This window comes from Homalodisca vitripennis, chromosome 2, assembly GCF_021130785.1.
Source record: "Homalodisca vitripennis isolate AUS2020 chromosome 2, UT_GWSS_2.1, whole genome shotgun sequence".
NCBI classification, from domain to species: domain Eukaryota; kingdom Metazoa; phylum Arthropoda; class Insecta; order Hemiptera; family Cicadellidae; genus Homalodisca; species Homalodisca vitripennis.
Window position 1 is genome coordinate 81,199,622 of NC_060208.1, and position 20,977 is coordinate 81,220,598.

General features: G+C 35.0%; 1 protein-coding gene and 1 pseudogene across 1 annotated transcript; one reads left to right on the forward strand and one right to left on the reverse strand.

Moving 5' to 3' along the window:
- Positions 1-278: 278 nt before the first annotated feature.
- Positions 279-7,767, forward strand: LOC124355694 (serine/threonine-protein kinase meng-po-like). Its single transcript, XM_046806855.1, has 4 exons — positions 279-396; positions 4,416-4,616; positions 5,478-5,803; positions 7,607-7,767. The coding sequence occupies exons 2-4, from the start codon at positions 4,417-4,419 to the stop codon at positions 7,765-7,767; spliced, it is 687 nt and encodes a 228-aa protein (XP_046662811.1). The 5' UTR covers positions 279-396; position 4,416.
- Positions 7,768-8,723: 956 nt separating this feature from the next.
- On the reverse strand, positions 8,724-20,722 carry LOC124356285 (annotated as a pseudogene).
- Between the last annotated feature and the right edge of the window lie 255 nt (positions 20,723-20,977).

A 20,977-nucleotide genomic window follows, 5' to 3' on the forward strand; every position in this document is an offset into this window, starting at 1 on the left:
TAAAGAATAAGTTAATAATTTACCTCAAATGGATCAAACTATTGTAAATGCACTGTATACAATATGAGGTTGAGTGTTGGAGAGAGCTTGATGGCCCTAACTCCGCCTCTTTGATAAAGACATTTTTCATTCAATGTATTTTACTTCATTTTATTTGATACTAACATTATCATAGGGGGTGAATGTTACGTCTATATTAACTTCTCCTCGTGCACGCGCCGCCAGCAGGTGATTGTGGTGGTTAGAAACGTGGGGCGGGCGGTGCGGTGGGATGATGACTGAGCGCCACGACGCTTGTAGCGGCGCGCCACGACGCCTATCTACAGTGTGCCAACTTCTGTCAGACAGTACACGTCGCTCCGTCACGACTCCGGATACATACACATCTTCACGCAGGTTTGTTCTTATACTATCATTGCGTCTACTATTAGGCTATATAGGTATTATTTTGTCTAAAATTTTAAAAACCTTCACAATTGTTAACATAGAGTTTCCAAATAATAATAAAATTGTGTTTTTAACATGTAATAATATTCCTTATTTCTTAATAAGCAAGGAAAATGTCCCATATATTGAATTAGTATATACCGGCTAGGTATTAGAGAAGCTATCAAGTTATTAACTAGCAACAGATATATTCATTAGCAAATAAGTATTCTAGCAAGCTCAACCGGTTTATACGTGTCAATCACGTCATCAAACTAAGTTTAAAAATAGATGTGCAATAAAGCGTGTGGTTTTTTGCATTCTCTTTAATCGAGAGAAATAAATGTAAAGCAATCAAACAATTTATTTCTGAGAAATAGTATCATATTGCGATATTTGTTGTAAAAGTATGCATAACTGTAGTAATCCATGTACTGTGTGATAATCTGTACTTATTATTCTTATTAAAGGTTAAATATGTTTGATAATTTTGTTTCGGATTAAAAAAAAAGTACTAAAAGTACTCAACAACCACAGATTTGAAATGGCAATAAGTCATTACATTAGAAAATTTTAATTATTTATAGTACCAATAAAATTTGAAAACTGAATTACGTCGACAGTGTATAAACATCCCATTCAGGATTATATTATTTGTCTAAAAGATTTCTAATAGTACAAATATTTTGTTTAAACGTAACGGGTAAGGCCAATATTTGAGGATAGAAAATTCCTCAAGTGAAATCGCCATTAAAAGGAATAGCGCTAGAGTTTGACTAAGGCTTCCATATAATTGAAGTTGTACTTATTATATTATATATGTATTAGGTTAAATTGCTTTCTCTCAAAAATATGTTTTTAAATCAAATGAAAGTGATCCTATTGTACTATATAAACACATTAGCTGTTTAAATCAGAATTCAAACATCCCGGGAATGCCATATTAAGGTTTTACGTGACTTTAAAGAGGCTGTCTCGTAAAGCTCTCATCTTAAAAAATAATTTTTAATTTGTATTGTATTGTGTTTTAATAAAAAACAACATCTAACATCTAGTGGATCAGATAATGATTATCACTAATTCAAAGATTTTAACTCCTATTTTGAGAGCATATATATATATCGTATGGGGGACAAAGGCAGCTATCCATAAATAAATAAATTAAAAATTACAATTATTAAAAAGTACGTAAGAACAAAGTTCTTGAGTCATAAATTAAAAATAATATTAAAATCTCCCGTCACAAAGCTAAATCCAAATTACTGAGCCAGTTTAGAGACCCATCCTCTAAACCACTCAGACCAGCCAGACCACCAGAAAACAATCGCAAAGGGCAGTCGTTTACAATGTGCTCAATTGTCTGAGAGTTTGCGCCACAATCACACGTCTGGTCGTCAGTAATACCCCACTTGAATTTCCAGTGATTGCTTCTCCCAACCCCAGTTCGAAAACGATTCAATAAAACCCATTCCTTTCGAGGAATTTCCAAGCCACCCGCTGCTTTCGTAGGATCGGATATATTGAGAGCATAGACAAAATAAAATTTACATCATAACGATCTCCTAAGTAGCCTGATAACTATCTCCTAAGTAGCCTGATAACTATCTCCTGAAAGTTTTAGTTTAATGTTCGGTATACGTTTAATAAAGATTTCGATTAGAAACGTTATTTAGCCATTGCCATAAAAACATCGTAGTTATGGTAGCAAGGGTTGAATCAATGTGAATGTTGAATTTAGTTTGAATTTAGTTCACCTTGCTCTAAGTGCAGCGTTTGACATCTGACGCTGTCGCAGACTTGACTCCTGGAATCTGGAGTCATATTCGTCTGAACAGATAAAAAAAAAAGCGGAGACAAAAAGGCTGGAAGTAATTTTATTTCTTGATAAATTTCTCTTTGATCTCTAGGTAACAGGAGGGAAGTTTTGCAAGTACTGTATATGTATTTTGTATCAGTGTTTTACTAAAGCAGATTTTCCATATCCTGACACAAAACGTGCTAGGTGTGTTCACTAACTTGTGTAAGATAATAAACGGTTTGTTTTCCGAATGTACAAACTTTCCAACTTATACAGCGTGTTCCAAATTCTATACACTCTGAAGGGATGTTGGAAACTGTAAGAGATAGAGCAAAGATTAAATAGACGAAGTTGTGCGTAATAACAAGACCAACAAATTAATGCGGTCAATTTGATTATTGGTTGCGTTGTTCACTCGCTGTGCTATAAAAACGGATTTTTGTCAAGAATGTTCAAACTCACACTGCTCTCTTATTAGTACCTATATTGTGAATTAAGTTTCTTCTAGTTTCTAAATCAAGACAAGCAAACATGAGCTGTAGGGTTCGAGTTTTTTTTTATGCAATGACCCATCTTTTACTTAATTAAAAGAAAGTAAATATTTCAAAAATACTATACAAGTATACGTTGTACTTTCCTCAGTTGGTTTACAATAAAATAATCCATAAAACCCCGCTTTTATGGATGTATGAAAGAAATTGTTATTTTACTATTCGGTTAGGTGGTGAACCTGACTGATATTTCACATCACCCAGTGTTAACAACCTAATTAAATTTTAAGTCAACTAAGTTTATTCTAATTATAAAAACATACAATAATCAATAATTCAAATATTATGCAATAGGGATGTAAACGTAAAAATGTTTGAAGCAGCTTTTAATTTACAAAATTTGTTCTATAACGCATTTATATCTGTCACATCCTACAACAGTTTTTCAACACTGCTTGTTACTCTGCACGTATAAATTTTGTTGGTGATTTATTCCCAAATAAAAATATCCAATGGTGCCAAGTCTTGTGAACGTGCGGACCAGTTGACTTTTATTAGTTAGAGTTAAATACAGCCGTGTACAAATTAAATTAGGTTGTTTAAATACGATTGTATTAATACGATTATTTTTATAAAATTAAAAACTATGATAGAATTCCAACACTAACAACCTATTTTGCTAATCAATTAAAAAACTTCAGTAATAATAATTTGTAGACTGGTCTTTTCTGATAATTTCTATTTTTTTCTGGACGTAACTAGTGGGTGATAACATAACGTTATTTCTTAAAATGTTCAAAAATTCACATAAATTTTGAGATTTCTCTGAGCTTATTTTTTATAACTTAAATGTATTTAGACTCTTAGTTTATATACGATTAGGTATTCTTCTTTAGAACTTACTATAGATACTTAGTAGTACAAGTACAACACCAAATTTGATATGACGCCTAATTCATTCGGTCCCGTGAAGGCCTTGAGTCTACAGAAGAAAAAATGTGAAACGTGTAGAAAAACTATAGTTTCTTTACTTGGTAAGTCCACAAAGAAATTGATCATGGCCACGAAAACCGCTATGAATAAAAAAGGTGTCGCCACTAAGAACCTTGAACGATAACTAGTAATACTATTCCAACTAAGAAAATCAAAACAGTAGGTGGCGAAAGCAATGTTGATATTGAAATTGCAAAACAGGAAACTAGAAGGGTGGATCACTTTCTCTGGTACAGTAAGAGAGAGGGGGAGTTAAGCTTATAAAAATATCCGCTTCATGAGGACAAACTTGGAAAATGTGTTTGGTTGATGGAATGTTAGATGAAGGATGGTTCACCAAATCGCTCTTCAAGGTAACTTTTGTTGACCCAATTACCTAGTATTTTACAGGATGCATGAGAGGCAAGGTGATATACCTGCATCGTATTCAGGAGTCATCACTACCAGAGGTACAGTTGGATGAACGGCACGAGGTCTTCAGGGAGTTAGGAGAAGAGTGAGCCGGTCGAATCACCCTGATAGTGGAATTTACTTAATTATATTTCCTCTTTCTCTTTCTGTATGTGTGCCGAGAGAGGCAATGAGAACACCCTGATTCGGATCCAGAGTCGCTATTACCAGGAAAAGGATGAGGTCTATGGAGAGTTGTGAGAAGGATAAATCATCCGTGGAACTTACTGAACTAACATTCCCCATTTCTCTTGCAGGATGCGTGCCGAGAGAGGCAAGGAGAGCAACCTGCATCGGATCCAAGAGTCGCCATTACCAGAGTTAGAGTTGGGAGATCAGTATGAGGTCGAGAGGGAGCTGGGAGAAGGTTGCTTTGCTCGAATCATTCTGGCGAACCACCGTCAGACTGATACAAGCGTCGTACTTAAAATGATCCACACAGAACTTACTACACTCAAGTGAGTTTAACTATGAATTATTTATGAATATTGATGTTGCCGAGATTCTCTAGTTCTCTTATACTTCGAACATGACCAGTTTTTGAGAATATAGCTTTAGGTACAAAAGAGCATGTTATCAGCGTACCTCCCAAATTGATATTTATGAGTCTCTATATTTATTATTAACTGTGTCTTTGATAACAAAAATAACAGAAAAGTATTGAATTTTATGTCCGGTAGTTTGTATACATTTTCTTTAAATACAGTGGCTATTTATAATTAGTTCCTTTACTTATGCGAGAATCTTTGGATGAATTGCATCAGTTGATTGTGAGGAAGAGTAGTCTTTTAAAGAACTCATTGAAACATTAAGCAGACAAGGCATTCTAATTAACAACTAGCATTTAAAAGTACGAATAATGTCAACTATTTAAGTAATGAGTTGTATTTTAAATAAATGATCAATTCGTAACTCGAGAAGAATAAAACTTGGTTAGTAATGACAAACAGCGCAAATACATATTCTGAACAAGTAGGTAATATTCATCCTTCCACAATGGAAATAATTGTATTATTTAATCGTAACTTATTTTAAATTTGGGCTTTATTCCACATTTTTAGATATCAAACTAGTAAAATCTGTAAAAGTGTCCATATGCTAATGTGGAATAATAAATTCAAACATTAAATAGTTTATTTCATGAAATGTCTCAAAAGATATTTGCAAAGTAAAATTTTTAAGTACAATACGAAGTTAGTAGAGATATATAAACATAAAATATCACATCATACTTATCTTTTTATAGTTCTTGAACTTTGTAGAAGTAGTTTTTTTAGTATTTTAAAGTACTTCTTTTCAACCGGATTCCATACTTTCAGAGACTTCCACCGGGAGTTCCACTACAGCTACCATCTCAGTCCTCACCCTAATATCCTGTGCTCGTACCCAGTGGCTTTCAAGGCGGCCGACTGCTGGGTGTTCGCGCAGGAGTACGCCCCTTTGGGCGACCTCTCCGGCGTCGTGAGGGCGGGTGGAGTCCCTGAGAACTCTTGCAAGAAAGTGGCCCGTCAGTTGAGTTCTGCTCTGGAATTCATGCATTCCAAACAACTGGTTCACAGAGATATCAAGTTGGAGAATATCCTCGTTTTCGCTCCGGATCTGAGCACAGTCAAGCTATGCGACTTTGGAGAGACCAGGAAAGAAGGTACGTCGGACATTGAATAACATTACCTCCGCTGTGTTTCTTTAAACTTAGTGGCGGTAATTTTAAGTTAAATAATGTCAACAATAGAACCTCTTAATATGAATCTTATACATAAAAGAAATTCGGGTTACTTACCGTTTACAAGCAAGAATTGCTGTACCAATTATAATGATCTCTGATTTGTTGGATTCGACTCCCCCCGAATAGCAGAATAACTATTAAAATATGTAAAAGTTTACGGGGAAAAAACCAGGTAACTAGAAAATAAAAGATTTTTATGTAATATTACAGCCTGTTAGATGTAATCGACTGTTCTGTGTAGACAGCACAACCATATTTTTAATTAATTTAACCACTGTTTTCAATTGGTTTACATTTACAGTCTTGAAAGCATAGAGTAATCTTAATTAATTATCTCAACCGTTTCTGTAACCACTCTTGAGTACGGAGTAAGAATATATCCAGTTAAGTAAATTTAAAGTATTTGTAAAAATACTTTTAACTGTACAGTTTCGCAAATATTAAGTATGTAGTGCTTATTCAGTACTATAATGCAGATATCAAAGAAAAAGTTACTATATTATATTTACTATACATTTAAAGACTATTATAAAACCCATATTAGTCTTTTGCTGCCTTCTGCAAGTAGGCTTCTCAAAGCTGTGTATACATTTCCTTGATCGGAGAAACAAGTCAACATCCACAATGGCAACAAGAAAGACTAAAAATGGAATAAATTACAATGGCCATAAACATACACTTCGTGACATACTTCCTTGATCATGACAACAACCAAACTCAACTTTGGCATCGGAAAAAATTCAACCCGAACCAGAAGTGCTCATAAACGAGCAAAGCCTTCGAAATGGCGTGCGAAGCCGCGCGTAATTACTAGTATGGCATAATTTGTACAATGTGTGGTTCCCCCCCCCCCCCCCACCCCCCCCCCCCCCCACCCCCCCCCCCCCCCACCCCCCCCCCCCCCCACCCCCCCCCCCCCCCACCCCCCCCCCCCCCCACCCAACTCCAGCTCGTAACATTTTTATTCACCTTTATTTGACTTTTAACACTTTATTACTATTTTTAGGCCTTATTATTGTATTTTACACACAGTTGGCAACATAAAAAGTGTATTAACAAAAATACTTAACATTTTAGTACAAAGTTTACATACAATTACATCAATATGCTTACTAACTATCGATCCACATTATAATAAGCTGTACAAATTTGGTTCAAAGACCTTTCTATTTCAAAGGTTTGTAACCTATTGTGCTACTAGACCTATATGTAATCGCATATTTGTTTAATGTTAAATAAAATCAACAATTTCATCGTAATACATTTACAATCCGAAAATTTTTATAACTTTGAAATGTTCAGTATTGCCCAAAACAAATTTAAAAACAAAAATATGAAAGCATTTAAAAAATATAGACTATACATTCAATACGAAAAATAAAGTGCTCCTATAATGTGGGTGTATAAAAAGTTCTAGAGAAAAATCATTGTAAAAGTTTAATAAAATCATTCACCGAAACCTCCTTAAGATTTTTCAACCCAACCTTTCCTATTTTTATGCATTCGAGTAATATTTCAGTTTCATTTCCTTCCCTACTGGGAGTGAGACAGATCTTCTTTTAACTTTTCCTTTTTTTAACTATCCAAGGCGTAAAAATGATTACTTTCATAAAATTATTCCTCCCCTAATAGGGCGAAACCGTTCACGATGAACGCCAGTATAAAGGCCTATAGATTCACATCCAACAAGGGAATAAAACCCACGTTATGAAGGTTGTCCAGATAGCTCCTCACCACTGCACACTCCCCAAACTTCTCATCCAGTCTCTGGGCTGTCTCCTAGACCCGCCTCGCAGCTTAGCACCCAGTCCCACACCCGGGAGGTCATCACTTGTGGGTCCAGGGTGGTGTCCCAGGCCGTAGTATGCTCAGCAGCTTCTTGAGGCGCGCTTTGCTCTCGACGTCGATCGGCCTAGCGTCGTCAGCGCCGCCTGGTAGCAAAAAAAAAAACTGCATCAGTAGGATGATCCACCTCGGTATCCCAAATGGCTGCAGTATAATAAGAGGCCACCACCACAATAAGAATCATATTTTATGGTTTATCTAAACTATATAAACAAAAATGTTGACACGAATTACATAATGTAAAAACTATCTGTTATGTGTATCTATAAAAAATGTAAACAAACGAAACAGTTTAACATTTAATTACTTTTTACTGTTTTTAAGGATATACTATGATTCTATTGTGTTGGTGGCCTCTTATTATACTGCACAGCCTTTTCAATGTCCAGCAATAAACGTGGCATTCCAAAAGGGCCAGGTACCTAATTTGCTCTTACTTTTTCCGTATTTTTAATAGTGGTATTTGATTTGTTTTTTTTTTAGACATGCTTTGGAGGTATGAAAAAATAGATTTTAAATTACAACTCAACAACCACAAACTAATAAAAGGAATTGTTTAAAAAGTGTAGCCCATATTTGTTTCCTTTCTATCTATTTCTAAGAGTCCAGTATGGGTTCTTTATAAACCTTTAGTACAATAGAGACATACCTTGTATTATCATAATCAATAGGGAAAATTCGTAAATTAGATTTGCTCATCTGATATTCTTAAATTACTACATTTAAAGAGGGGATTTTTAGAATGATTTTGTGTAACGTTATGAATTGTGTCTACTTAAGGCCTGAATTTTTACAACCTTCCTATACAAGTACAAAAAGTACATCTGAGTATAACTACACCGTGTTAAAGATGTTTAAGTTCTATTTTCATGAATTATTTCCACCATATTTCAGATAAATTTCAAAAGAAAAAAATTGCAATTTATGTTGTCAATTCACAGCAAGGCTACGGAATAAGTAGACCATGCGGAATCCACTTCCTCTCTCACCTGCAGATCTAGATAAAGATCTAGGGAAGTCATGCCTCTCCAGCGTCGGTGGCGGCTGGTGTCTTGTCCACCAGCCAGGAGTCCTTGAGGTACTTGCCGACCTCTGTAACGGCCGCCGCGATTCTCCCGGTTTGTGCTCCAGCAGACGTCGGAAGAGCCGCTGAAGTCGTGCCCGTGAACCTTCTCATCTGTGAGGGCAACTTTGGTGGTTCGACGGCGCTGCCAGTTGCTGAAGGTGCGGTACTCCGCATCAGTCATGTCAGCACTTGCCACGGTGGACACCCTGTACACATCACACCCATCATGTCCCCAGGGTACACATCAAAAGAAGTGCAGGAATTTAGTCCGGATCGCCGTCGAAAGAATGATTAATGTATTCATCTTTCACACGGTTATATCATCTTCAAGTAATAAACCCTGGCTTAGTTAGGCTATAAATTTGAACAGAATAAATACCATCACTCCATCCAAAATTCATGAAATGCTCCCTATAATTTTTCATACCGAAATGATAAGATTAAACGATCCATGGTATAAGTAAATTACTAATGAAAAGTACAATAATATCCATGTATAAAGTTCCAAACCTACCGCGGTTTCTAAGCTTTAGTATGAAATTTCTTCTTCCTTGACGTTTTCCATCCTGACTCTATTTATACTCGTGCCTGGTATGGACTAATTTGTTCCATTCCCTTGAAGTTGGAATTGCTAAGTGGCCATGTTTTCGCATTACAAGAACCGTTGGTTCAATAGTAATTCTGGTCGATAATTTACGATACACTTATATTCCGCTGCCTTTATTTTTCGGTTAGAAGTGCGTCAGCCGCCAGTTCCATTAACTTGTGTTTATGTCGCGTCTGCTTTGCAACGGCTGTTCGCTTGTTAGCAGTCGCACGTTTCAGCAATGAGGAAGCCGTGTTCGCTCAGTCCTCTACAAGTAGTAAAAACTTCAATTTGCTTTCGTGAAACATGAACTCGCTGCCAAACACAAGTGCGCTGTAAAAGCGAATAACTTAACAACAAACCATGAACTTGGAAGCAGCGCAAAGGTCGTGAGAAGAAAAACAAAGCGTTTGTCGTGTGAAAGAAAATAAAATTCAAGAAGGCATTTTCACAACCATACACAATATCAAAGACGTTGTTTTTTCCACTCCAGGAATTTAAAACTCCTGACCTGTCAGTTATGGAGTTTCAGCCTTGTTCCCAGGCTATGGCGAAGGTTATACACTTTAATTAATTTTATATTTCATTTCCATGTCGTATTTTTCTTAAAACATATCAATTGACAATAAAAATGTATCCATTATAAACTGGTAAAAAGCACATTTTATTTTCATCCATAAAAACTAAAAAATACAATTCCAAAATGCGACATATTTAATTTGCATCCTTATAGTCAGTCAGAAGTAAATTAGTACAAACAATGTACGTGTTTTCTAGGACTTGCAACAGTTAATTAACGACTTTCTAATTAATGCGAGAATCCATAAAGTTTATGAAATAAATCCGTAAAATGTTATTTGTTTGATTACAATAGTTTAAGTTGTTTTGTACTTACTATTTACAATTAGGTAATATATTGTGATTTAGTACTGCTGCTGAAGGTGCTAGAGAAGGTTTCAACTATTTTTGTTTTTGTTTTTTGTTATTTTACCGTATTTCTCCCGTCTATTATTTATTTATTATTATCCGTCCGTGTTATATTATTAAGAGATACAATTCAGAGCAACTCAACTAACTGTAGCTCCCAGGTCAAACCCAAGTGATGCAGCGAGTAAACAATGTACGAGAAAACAACACTAGTAATTTATTCAGGCTGGAAAATATCACCAGACATCAAAGCTCTAAGAAGAACTGGAGGAGAAGCGCAGGAAATATCAATTTCACTGAATCGGTGTTATAACGAGAGCGTGTTATAATTATTCCCTGCAGTATGTACAGTGTTAGTTTACAGCTGAGGCGTTGAAATCAACAACATGTTTGCAGCCGATCGTTTATAAGAGAGGCGTATAAACTCGACCTAAGGTCAAAGGTGGGATCGAAGTTTAATCGTTCTTGTCAGAAACATTTAAACACGCTGATGGATTGCCCCAAAAGAAGGAGTCGCTAGAATCGTTATTTCTCTTGGTGAGTGATATCACTGTTTTTGTAAACCACTTTGATCATCAAGACGAAGCAGATGTTAACCACCGCTCTTTATAAGGTTCAAGTTTAGTTTTCAAACTACCACTCACTACCTATTTATTGTTTCACCGTTGGAAACTCTGCTTGAAAGGGATTCCAAATCTCTTTAAATTAAAGGCAACATTCAACGTACTTGACATTCCAAAACGTTCACTGGCCAATAAATGATTCGTGAGATGTAAAATTGTTGTACTTTGAGATTGAAAAGTAATGTAACTTTTCAATTTACTTTAAAATCCAATTGGATTCACGAGACACATACCTGGTACATAAAGAGATCATTAGCGATTTTGAGTCCATCATTAGATTTACGGAACTTATAAATGTTTCTAAATCACCTTTTCCAGATTTCCATCGGAGATTTCCTTGCCTTCTCTTCCTTATGTAACGTTAGCAATAAAGTGTGGTGCTTGATATGATAATACTGTCGATCTTGATGAGACAGACATCCTCGGGTTTACATCTTAAGATTGTTTGAGCGCACGTATCAGTTGATTGCGACCTACCTGTGAGACAAACGAAGAGCACGATGCCCACTTGCCAGCAATCTGAGGCCGGACGACAGAGAAACCTCTCGTTCTTCACGGCCTCACAGACCTCTGGTGGCAGGAAAGGGGTGCCAGGTACATCGCACTTTATTCACCAGCACTCCTGAAATAACGAGAAAAGTTTTCTTCACAGTTCTTGACAATTCAATTATTTCGTTATTTATGTTCTTGTAATCCTTTATAAATATACTAAGAATCCTGAAAGTATTTGAAATAACACAAATATAGAGATACGTTTTTAGCATGCACAAATTCTCCATACACTCCTCCTTTCAGAGGAATCTGAGTGTTATCACTATGACATTAACAACGAGACTAATCAGAAATGATTATACGTACGCAGCTAGTGCTGTAAATATTGCTTATTGGAATCAGCCTTCTTTCCTGACTCACGTCCTTATCAGACTCTTATGAGAAAATATCTATTATTCAGTAAATTATAAAAATTGGTATTCATATATTATTTATATTGTTAACAATTTATTAACATTTAGACACTAAATGTAAGTTTCTGGCGTGAAATATTTATGGATTCGAAACGCACACCTATTTATAACGCAATTTTAAATTTTAAGCCCCAAAAGTGGGGCCCCATGTGCACGGTGGGTTAGCTACCCATCGTGTTTTCGTATGTAAGCTTCTGAGATGTCAATAGAATTAAGCTTACACAATTATGGCTATACTATATTATAAAACCACTAAAAAGACTCCTAGCTATACGTGTAATGGAAATATATACATATTTTTATAAAACTTACAATTCAATTATTACAAATAACGATACAGTAACACTATATACGTTGTATACTCGCCAAGTTAGGTTATCTCATATAATATCGTTTCGCACATTCGCAATCCAAACTGATCACCTCATAGTGACGACATCCGTTTAGAAGGAAAGATTTACAATTTTCTGGCAAAACCAAAACACACGAGTACGCCAGACTATTTTTAAACTTCAAATGACCGCCGTTTTAAACAACATGACCCATTAATGTCAAGTTTGCACAGACGACCCGGCTATAAACCTTCTTCAAAGCAAATGGGATTCGTCTGCAAGCAAATAAGATCAGGAACGGTCATCCCCTCTCTTGCTGATTATTTCTTTATATAAATCGATGACTAACTGAGGTATTAGCTAAGTTTTACCCTCGGAAGCTGTGTTTATGGAGGAATGGTCGGTATTTATCAATACTTTCAGATTATATAGAACATTTTTGTTTTAATGTTACAAATTAAACTTTATAAAAGGGGTAGGCTATTTAAATTTTATGAGAAAGTGGTAAGAATTGTTTTGTATGATAATGAGAAGTGTCGTTGTCAACCGTTTCTCATGTACTTGTGAATTAAAACGTATTAGTCATTCTGGGAATTAGTATGGAGTGAATTGATAAAATGAGTGTGATATTGTGAATATGGAAAGAAATTAATTTTTAATCGGAAACGTACTTTTTCAGAAACATTATACCAGCCATGGGCGTATATAAGTAAGGGGGCTCAGGGGGTTCATGCCAACCTCGAAATTTTGAAAGACTTTAAAATTGAACTCAGTATTTGTTGGAAGGTATGGCAACATGTATGAGGCCGTTAAGCTAAAAAAATTGCAGTAGGAAGATTCTCGAGCCTGTATTTATGGATGCTATTTTATACTTCCTAAATCGTCCAGTGCATCAGACCCTCGCCCTCAAATAATGTTCTACATACTTACGCCACTCATACAAAAGGTTTACTTTTGTAACATGAAGCATCTTCGAAATATTTAACTTTGTTACGACTGTTATTGACCGTAAGAAATGATATTCCCCAAACTTGGTTTTAGAGTGCAAAAAGTATATATCCTCTTGGTACAGAGTCTATCATTCCATGCTGCATGAGTAGGGAGAGTCCTTCCATCCCACATGCAGACGCAGAGTGTATTACAATGGACCAACGTACGTGTGAGCACCCTTGACCAGAGATGTAGTGTGGGAGGGGAGGGGGCATTGGGATGTAATACTTCCCTCTCCCATTTTAAATTAAAATTTAAATTTGGAATTAAAAATCCACGATTGTTACAAGAATTACCCAAAAAATCAATAACTTTCATTTTGAAGTCCTTCTAAAAAGTCTGCTGTAGTCATTAAGGAGTCATAACAATCATATTAGAAAACGAATACATTCAATCCTGAAAATGTGTTCTGGCTTCATTGAACAACGTCTCTCCCTATCTGTCTGCTATTAACTCTTCTACTTATATTTCTCTTGGTTGTTCCTTTCTGTCCGTAACTCTCTTTGTATTCCTGACAATACAGGCCAGCCTGGCTTTTTCGTATGTCTCAATATCCAATTGCTGTGAGTTAATAAAGAAGTATTTTATTTGTACAGCTCTATTGTTGATTTTACAAAACCGTAATATTCTTTTGATTTCTATTGCAAATAGGACCTTTTAAAAGTCGGTTACAGAAAGACGAATTGAGTTTCAGTTTATAAGAACTAAGTTAAACTTCGAACACTCTTACGCTCTTTTTTCGGCGTAGAAATTTAGGTGACATCTCATTTTAAAGATTTGATCAATATACATCCAGAGTTTTTAACTTTTAAATTTTAAAATACTAAAATTGTATACCTTTTTTAAATATTAAAACGAAAAAAATCATCGAGTTACGCCCTGAAATAAGCCATACTATTATTAGTAATACTTTATATGGTTATGAAAAATGTTCGTAATAACAATATTAAAAAATTAAAATATTTGGAATCCATCTATAAAATGAGACACATTTCATAATTTTTACGAACAAAAATTAAAGGATAAGTTTGTTTAAAGTCAAATTTGTTTTTATGGGGATAAAATTAAGATGGCCAGCTCTTAACCACACATTGTACAAATTTATGCAATACTAGTAATTACGCGCGGCTTCGCACGCCATTTCGAAGGCTTTGCTCGTTTATGAGCACTTCTGGTTCGGGTTGAATTTTTTCCGATGCCAAAGTTGAGTTTGGTTGTTGTCATGAGCAAGGAAGTATGTCACGAAGTGTATGTTTATGGCCATTGTAATTTATTCCATTTTTAGTCTTTCTTGTTGCCATTGTGGATGTTGACTTGTTTCTCCGATCAAGGAAATGTATACACAGCTTTGAGAAGCCTACTTGCAGAAGGCAGCAAAAGACTAATATGGGTTTTATAATAGTCTTTAAATGTATAGTAAATATAATATAGTAACTTTTTCTTTGATATCTGCATTATAGTACTGCATACTTAATATTTGCGAAACTGTACAGTTAAAAGTATTTTTACAAATACTTTAAATTTACTTAACTGGATATATTCTTACTCCGTACTCAAGAGTGGTTACAGAAACGGTTGAGATAATTAATTAAGATTACTCTATGCTTTCAAGACTGTAAATGTAAACCAATTGAAAACAGTGGTTAAATTAATTAAAAATATGGTTGTGCTGTCTACACAGAACAGTCGATTACATCTAACAGGCTGTAATATTACATAAAAATCTTTTATTTTCTAGTTACCTGGTTTTTCCCCGTAAACTTTTACATATTTTAATAGTTATTCTGCTATTCGGGGGGAGTCGAATCCAACAAATCAGAGATCATTATAATTGGTTACAGCAATTCTTGCTTGTAAACGGTAAAGTAAACCCGAATTTATTTTATGTATAAGATTCATATTAAGAGGTTCTATTGTTGACATTATTTCACTTAAAATTACCGCCACTAAGTTTTAAGAAACACAGCGGAGGTAATGTTATTCAATGTCCGACGTACCTTCTTTCCTGGTCTCTCCAAAGTCGCATAGCTTGACTGTGCTCAGATCCGGAGCGAAAACGAGGATATTCTCCAACTTGATATCTCTGTGAACCAGTTGTTTGGAATGCATGAATTCCAGAGCAGAACTCAACTGACGGGCCACTTTCTTGCAAGAGTTCTCAGGGACTCCACCCGCCCTCACGACGCCGGAGAGGTCGCCCAAAGGGGCGTACTCCTGCGCGAACACCCAGCAGTCGGCCGCCTTGAAAGCCACTGGGTACGAGCACAGGATATTAGGGTGAGGACTGAGGATGGTAGCTGTAGTGGAACTCCCGGTGGAAGTCTCTGAAAGTATGGAATCCGGTTGAAAAGAAGTACTTTAAAATACTAAAAAAAAAACTACTTCTACAAAGTTCAAGAACTATAAAAAAGATAAGTATGATGTGATAGTTTATGTTTATATATCTCTACTAACTTCGTATTGTACTTAAAAATTTTACTTTGCAAAAAAATATCTTTTGAGACATTTCATGAAAAAAACTATTTAATGTTTGAATTTATTATTCCACATTAGCATATGGACACTTTTACAGATTTTACTAGTTTGATATCTAAAAATGTGGAATAAAGCCCAAATTTAAAATAAGTTACGATTAAATAATACAATTATTTCTATTGTGTGGAAGGATGAATATTACCCACTTGTTCAGAATATGTATTTGCGCTGTTTGTCATTACTAACCAAGTTTTATTCTTCTCGAGTTACGAATTGATCATTTATTTAAAATACAACTCATTACTTAAATAGTTGACATTAAATATTCGTACTTTTAAATGCTAGTTGTTAATTAGAATGCCTTGTCTGCTTAATGTTTGAGTTCTTTAAAAGACTACTCTTCCTCACAATCAACTGATGCAATTCATCCAAAGATTCTCGCATAAGTAAAGGAACTAATTTTAAAAATAGCCACTGTATTTAAAGAAAAATGTATACAAACTACCGGACATAAAATTCAATACTTTTCTGTTATTTTTGTTATCAAAGACCACAGTTAATAATAAATATAGAGACTCATAAATATCAATTTGGGAGGTACGCTGATAACATGCTCTTTTGTACCTAAAGCTATATTCTCAAAAAACTGGTCATGTTCGAAGTATAAGAGAACTAGAGAATCTCGGCAACATCAATATTCATGAATAATTTCATAGTTAAAACTCACTTGAGTGTAGTAAGTTCTGTGTGGATCATTTTAAGTACGACGCTTGTATCAGTCTGACGGTGGTTCGCCAGAATGATTCGAGCAAAGCAACCTTCTCCCAGCTCCCTCTCGACCTCATACTGATCTCCCAACTCTAACTCTGGTAATGGCGACTCTTGGATCCGATGCAGGTTGCTCTCCTTGCCTCTCTCGGCACGCATCCTGCAAGAGAAATGGGTAATGTTAGTTCAGTAAGTTCCACGGATGATTTATCCTTCTCACAACTCTCCATAGACCTCAATCCTTTTCCTGGTAAGTAGCGACTCTGGATCCGATGTAAGGTGTTCTCATTGCCTCTCTCGGCACACATACAGAAAGATGAAAGAGGAAATATAATTAAGTAAATTCCACTATCAGGGTGATTCGACCGGCTCACTCTTCTCCTAACTCCCTGAAGACCTCGTGCCGTTCATCCAACTGTTACCTCTGGTAGTGATGACTTCCTGAATACGGTGCAGGTTTATCACCTTGCCTCTCATGCATCCTGTAAAATACTAGGTAATTGGGTCAACAAAAGTTACCTTGAAGAGCGATTTGGTGAACCATCCTTCATCTAACATTCCATCAACCAAACACATTTTCCAAGTTTGTCCTCATGAAGCGGATATTTTTATAAGCTTAACTCCCCCTCTCTCTTACTGTACCAGAGAAAGTGATCCAACCTTCTAGTTTCCTGTTTTGCAATTTCAATATCAACATTGCTTTTGCCACCTACTGTTTTGATTTTCTTAGTTGGAATAGTATTACTAGTTATCGTTCAAGGTTCTTAGTGGCGACACCTTTTTTATTCATAGCGGTTTTCGTGGCCATGATCAATTTCTTTGTGGAACTTACCAAGTAAAGGAAACTATAGTTTTTCTACACGTTTCACATTTTTTCTTCTGTAGACTCAAGGTCTTCATCGGGACCAAATTAATTAGGCGTCATATGAAAGTTGGTGTTCGTACTTGTACTACTAAAGTATCTATAGTAAGTTCTAAAGAAGAATACCTAATCGTATATAAACTAAGAGTCTAAATACATTTAAGTTATAAAAAAATAATTTCAGAGAAATCTCAAAAATTTATGTGAATTTTTGAACATTTTAAGAAATAACGTTATGTTATCACCCACTAGTTTACGTCCAGAAAAAAAATAGAAAATTATCAGAAAAGACCAGTCTACAAATTATTATTACTGAAGTTTTTTTAATTGAATTAGCAAAATAGGTTGTTGTTAGTGTTGGAATTCTATCATAGTTTTTTAATTTTATAAAAAATAATCGTATTAATACAATCGTATTTAAACAAACCTAATTTAATTTGTACACGGCTGTATTTAACTCTAAACTAATAAAAGTCAACTGGTCCGCACGTTCACAAGACTTGGCACCATTGGATATTTTTATTTGGGAATAAATCACCAACAAAAATTTATACGTGCCAGGAGTAACAAGCAGTGTTTGAAAAACTGTTGTAGGATGTGACAGATATAAATGCGTTATAGAACAAATTTTGTAAATTAAAAGCTGCTTCAAACATTTTTACGTTTACAATCCCTATTGCATAATATTTGAATTATGTATTGTATGTTTTTATAATTAGAATAAACTTAGTTGACTTAAAAATTTAATTATGTTGTTAACACTGGGTGATGTGAAATATCAGTCAGGTTCACCACCTAACCGAATAGTAAAATAACAATTTTCTTTCATACATCCATTAAAACGGGGGTTTTATGGATTATTTTATTGTAAACCAACTGAGGGAAAATACAACGTATACTTTGTATAGTATTTTTGAAATATTTTACTTTCTTTTAATTAAGTTAAAGATGGGTCATTGCATAAAAAAAAACTCGGACCCTACAGCTCATGTTTGCTTGTCTTGATTTAGAAACTAGAAGAAACTTAATTCACAATATAGGTACTAATAAGAGAGCAGTGTGAGTTTGAACATTCTTGACAAAAATCCGTTTTTATAGCACAGCGACGAGTGAACAACGCAACCAATAATCAAAATTGACCGCAATTAATTTGTTGGTCTTGTTATTACGCACAACTTCGTCTATTTAATCTTTGCTCCTATCTCTTACAGTTTCCAACATCCCTTCAGAGTGTATAGAATTTGGAACACGCTGTATAAGTTTGGAAAGTTTTGTACATTCGGAAAACAAACCGTTTATTATCTTACACAAGTTAGTGAACACACCTAGCACGTTTTGTGTCAGGATATGGAAAAATCTGCTTTAGTAAAACACTGATACATAAATACATATACTTGCAAAACTTCCCTCCTGCTTACCTAGAGAGAGAAATTTATCAAGAAATAAAAATTACTTCCAACCTTTTTGTCTCCGCTTTTTTTTTTATCTGTTTCAGACAAATATGACTCCAGATTCCAGGAGTCAAGTCTGCGACAGCGTCAGATGTCAAACGCTGCACTTAGAGCAAGGTGAACTAAATTCAAACTAAATTCAACATTCACATTGATTCAACCCTTGCTACCATAACTACGATGTTTTTTTATGGCAATGGCTAAATAACGTTTCTAATCGAAATCTTTATTAAACAGTATACCGAACATTAAACTAAAACTTTCAGGAGATCAGGCTACTTAGGAGATCGTTATGATGTAAATTTTATTTTGTCTATGCTCCTCAATATATCCGATTCCTACGAAAGCAGCGGGTGGCTTGGAATTTCCTCGAAAGGAATGGGTTTTATTGAATCGTTTTCGAACTGGGGTTGGGAGAAGCAATCACTGGAAATTCAAGTGGGGTATTACTGACGACCAGACGTGTGATTGTGGCGCAAACTCTCAGACAATTGAGCACATTGTAAACGACTGCCCTTTGCGATTGTTTTCTGGTGGTTCTGGCTGGTCTGAGTGGTTTAGAGGATGGGTCTCTAACTGGCTCAGTAATTTGGATTTAGCTTTGTGACGGGAGATTTTAATATTATTTTTAATTTATGACTCAAGAACTTTGTTCTTACGTACTTTTTAATAATTGTAATTTTTAATTTATTTATTTATGGATAGCTGCCTTTGTCCCCCATACGATATATATATATGCTCTCAAAATAGGAGTTAAAATTTTTGAATTAGTGATAATCATTATCTGATCCACTATATGTTAGATGTTGTTTTTTATTAAAACACAATACAATACAAATTAAAAATTATTTTTTAAGATGAGAGCTTTACGAGACAGCCTCTTTAAAGTCACGTAAAAACCTTAATCTGGAATTCCCGGGATGTTTTTGAATTCTGATTTAAACAGCTAATGTGTTTTATATAGTACAATAGGATCACTTTCATTTGATTTAAAAACATATTTTTGAGAGAAAAGCAATTTAACCTAATACATATATAATATAATAAGTACAACTTCAATTATATGGAAGCCTTAGTCAAAACTCTAGTGCTATTCCTTTTAATGGCGATTTCACTTGAGGAATTTTCTATCCTCAAATATTGGCCTTACCCGTTACGTTTAAACAAAAATATTTGTACTATTAGAAATCTTTTAGACAAATAATATAATCCTGAATGGGATGTTTTATACACTGTCGACGTAATTCAGTTTTCAAATTTTATTGGTACTATAAATAATTAAAAATTTTCTAATGTAATGACTTATTGCCATTTCAAATCTGTGGTTGTTGAGTACTTTTAGTACTTTTTTTTAATCCGAAACAATATTATCAAACATATTTAACCTTTAATAAGAATAATAAGTACAGATTATCACACAGTACATGGATTACTACAGTTATGCATACTTTTACAACAAATATCGCAATATGATACTATTTCTCAGAAATAAATTGTTTGATTGCTTTACATTTATTTCTCTCGATTAAAGAGAATGCAAAAAACCACACGCTTTATTGCAACATCTATTTTTAAACTTAGTTTGATGACGTGATTGACACGTATAAACCGGTTGAGCTTGCTAGAATACTTATTTGCTAATGAATATATCTGTTGCTAGTTAATAACTTGATAGCTTCTCTAATACCTAGCCGGTATATACTAATTCAATATATGGGGACATTTTCCTTGCTTATTAAGAAATAAGGAATATTATTACATGTTTAAAAACACAATATTATTATTATTTTGGAAACTCTATGTTAACAATTGTGAAGGTTTTTAAAATTTTAGACAAAATAATACCTATATAGCCTAATAGTAGACGCAAATGATAGTATAAGAACAAACCTGCGTGAAGATGTGTATGTATCCGGAGTCGTGACGGAGCGACGTGTACTGTCTGACAGAAGTTTGGCACACTGTAAATAGGCGTCCCGTGGCGCGCCGCTACAAGCGTCGTGGGCGCTCAGTCATCATCCCACCGCACCGCCCGCCCCACGTTTCTAACCACCACAATCACCTGCTGGCGGCGCGTGCACGAGGAGAAGTTAATATAGACGTAACATTCCACCCCCTATGATAATGTTAGTATCAAATAAAATGAAGTAAAATACATTGAATGAAAAATGTCTTTATCAAAGAGGCGGAGTTAGGGCCATCA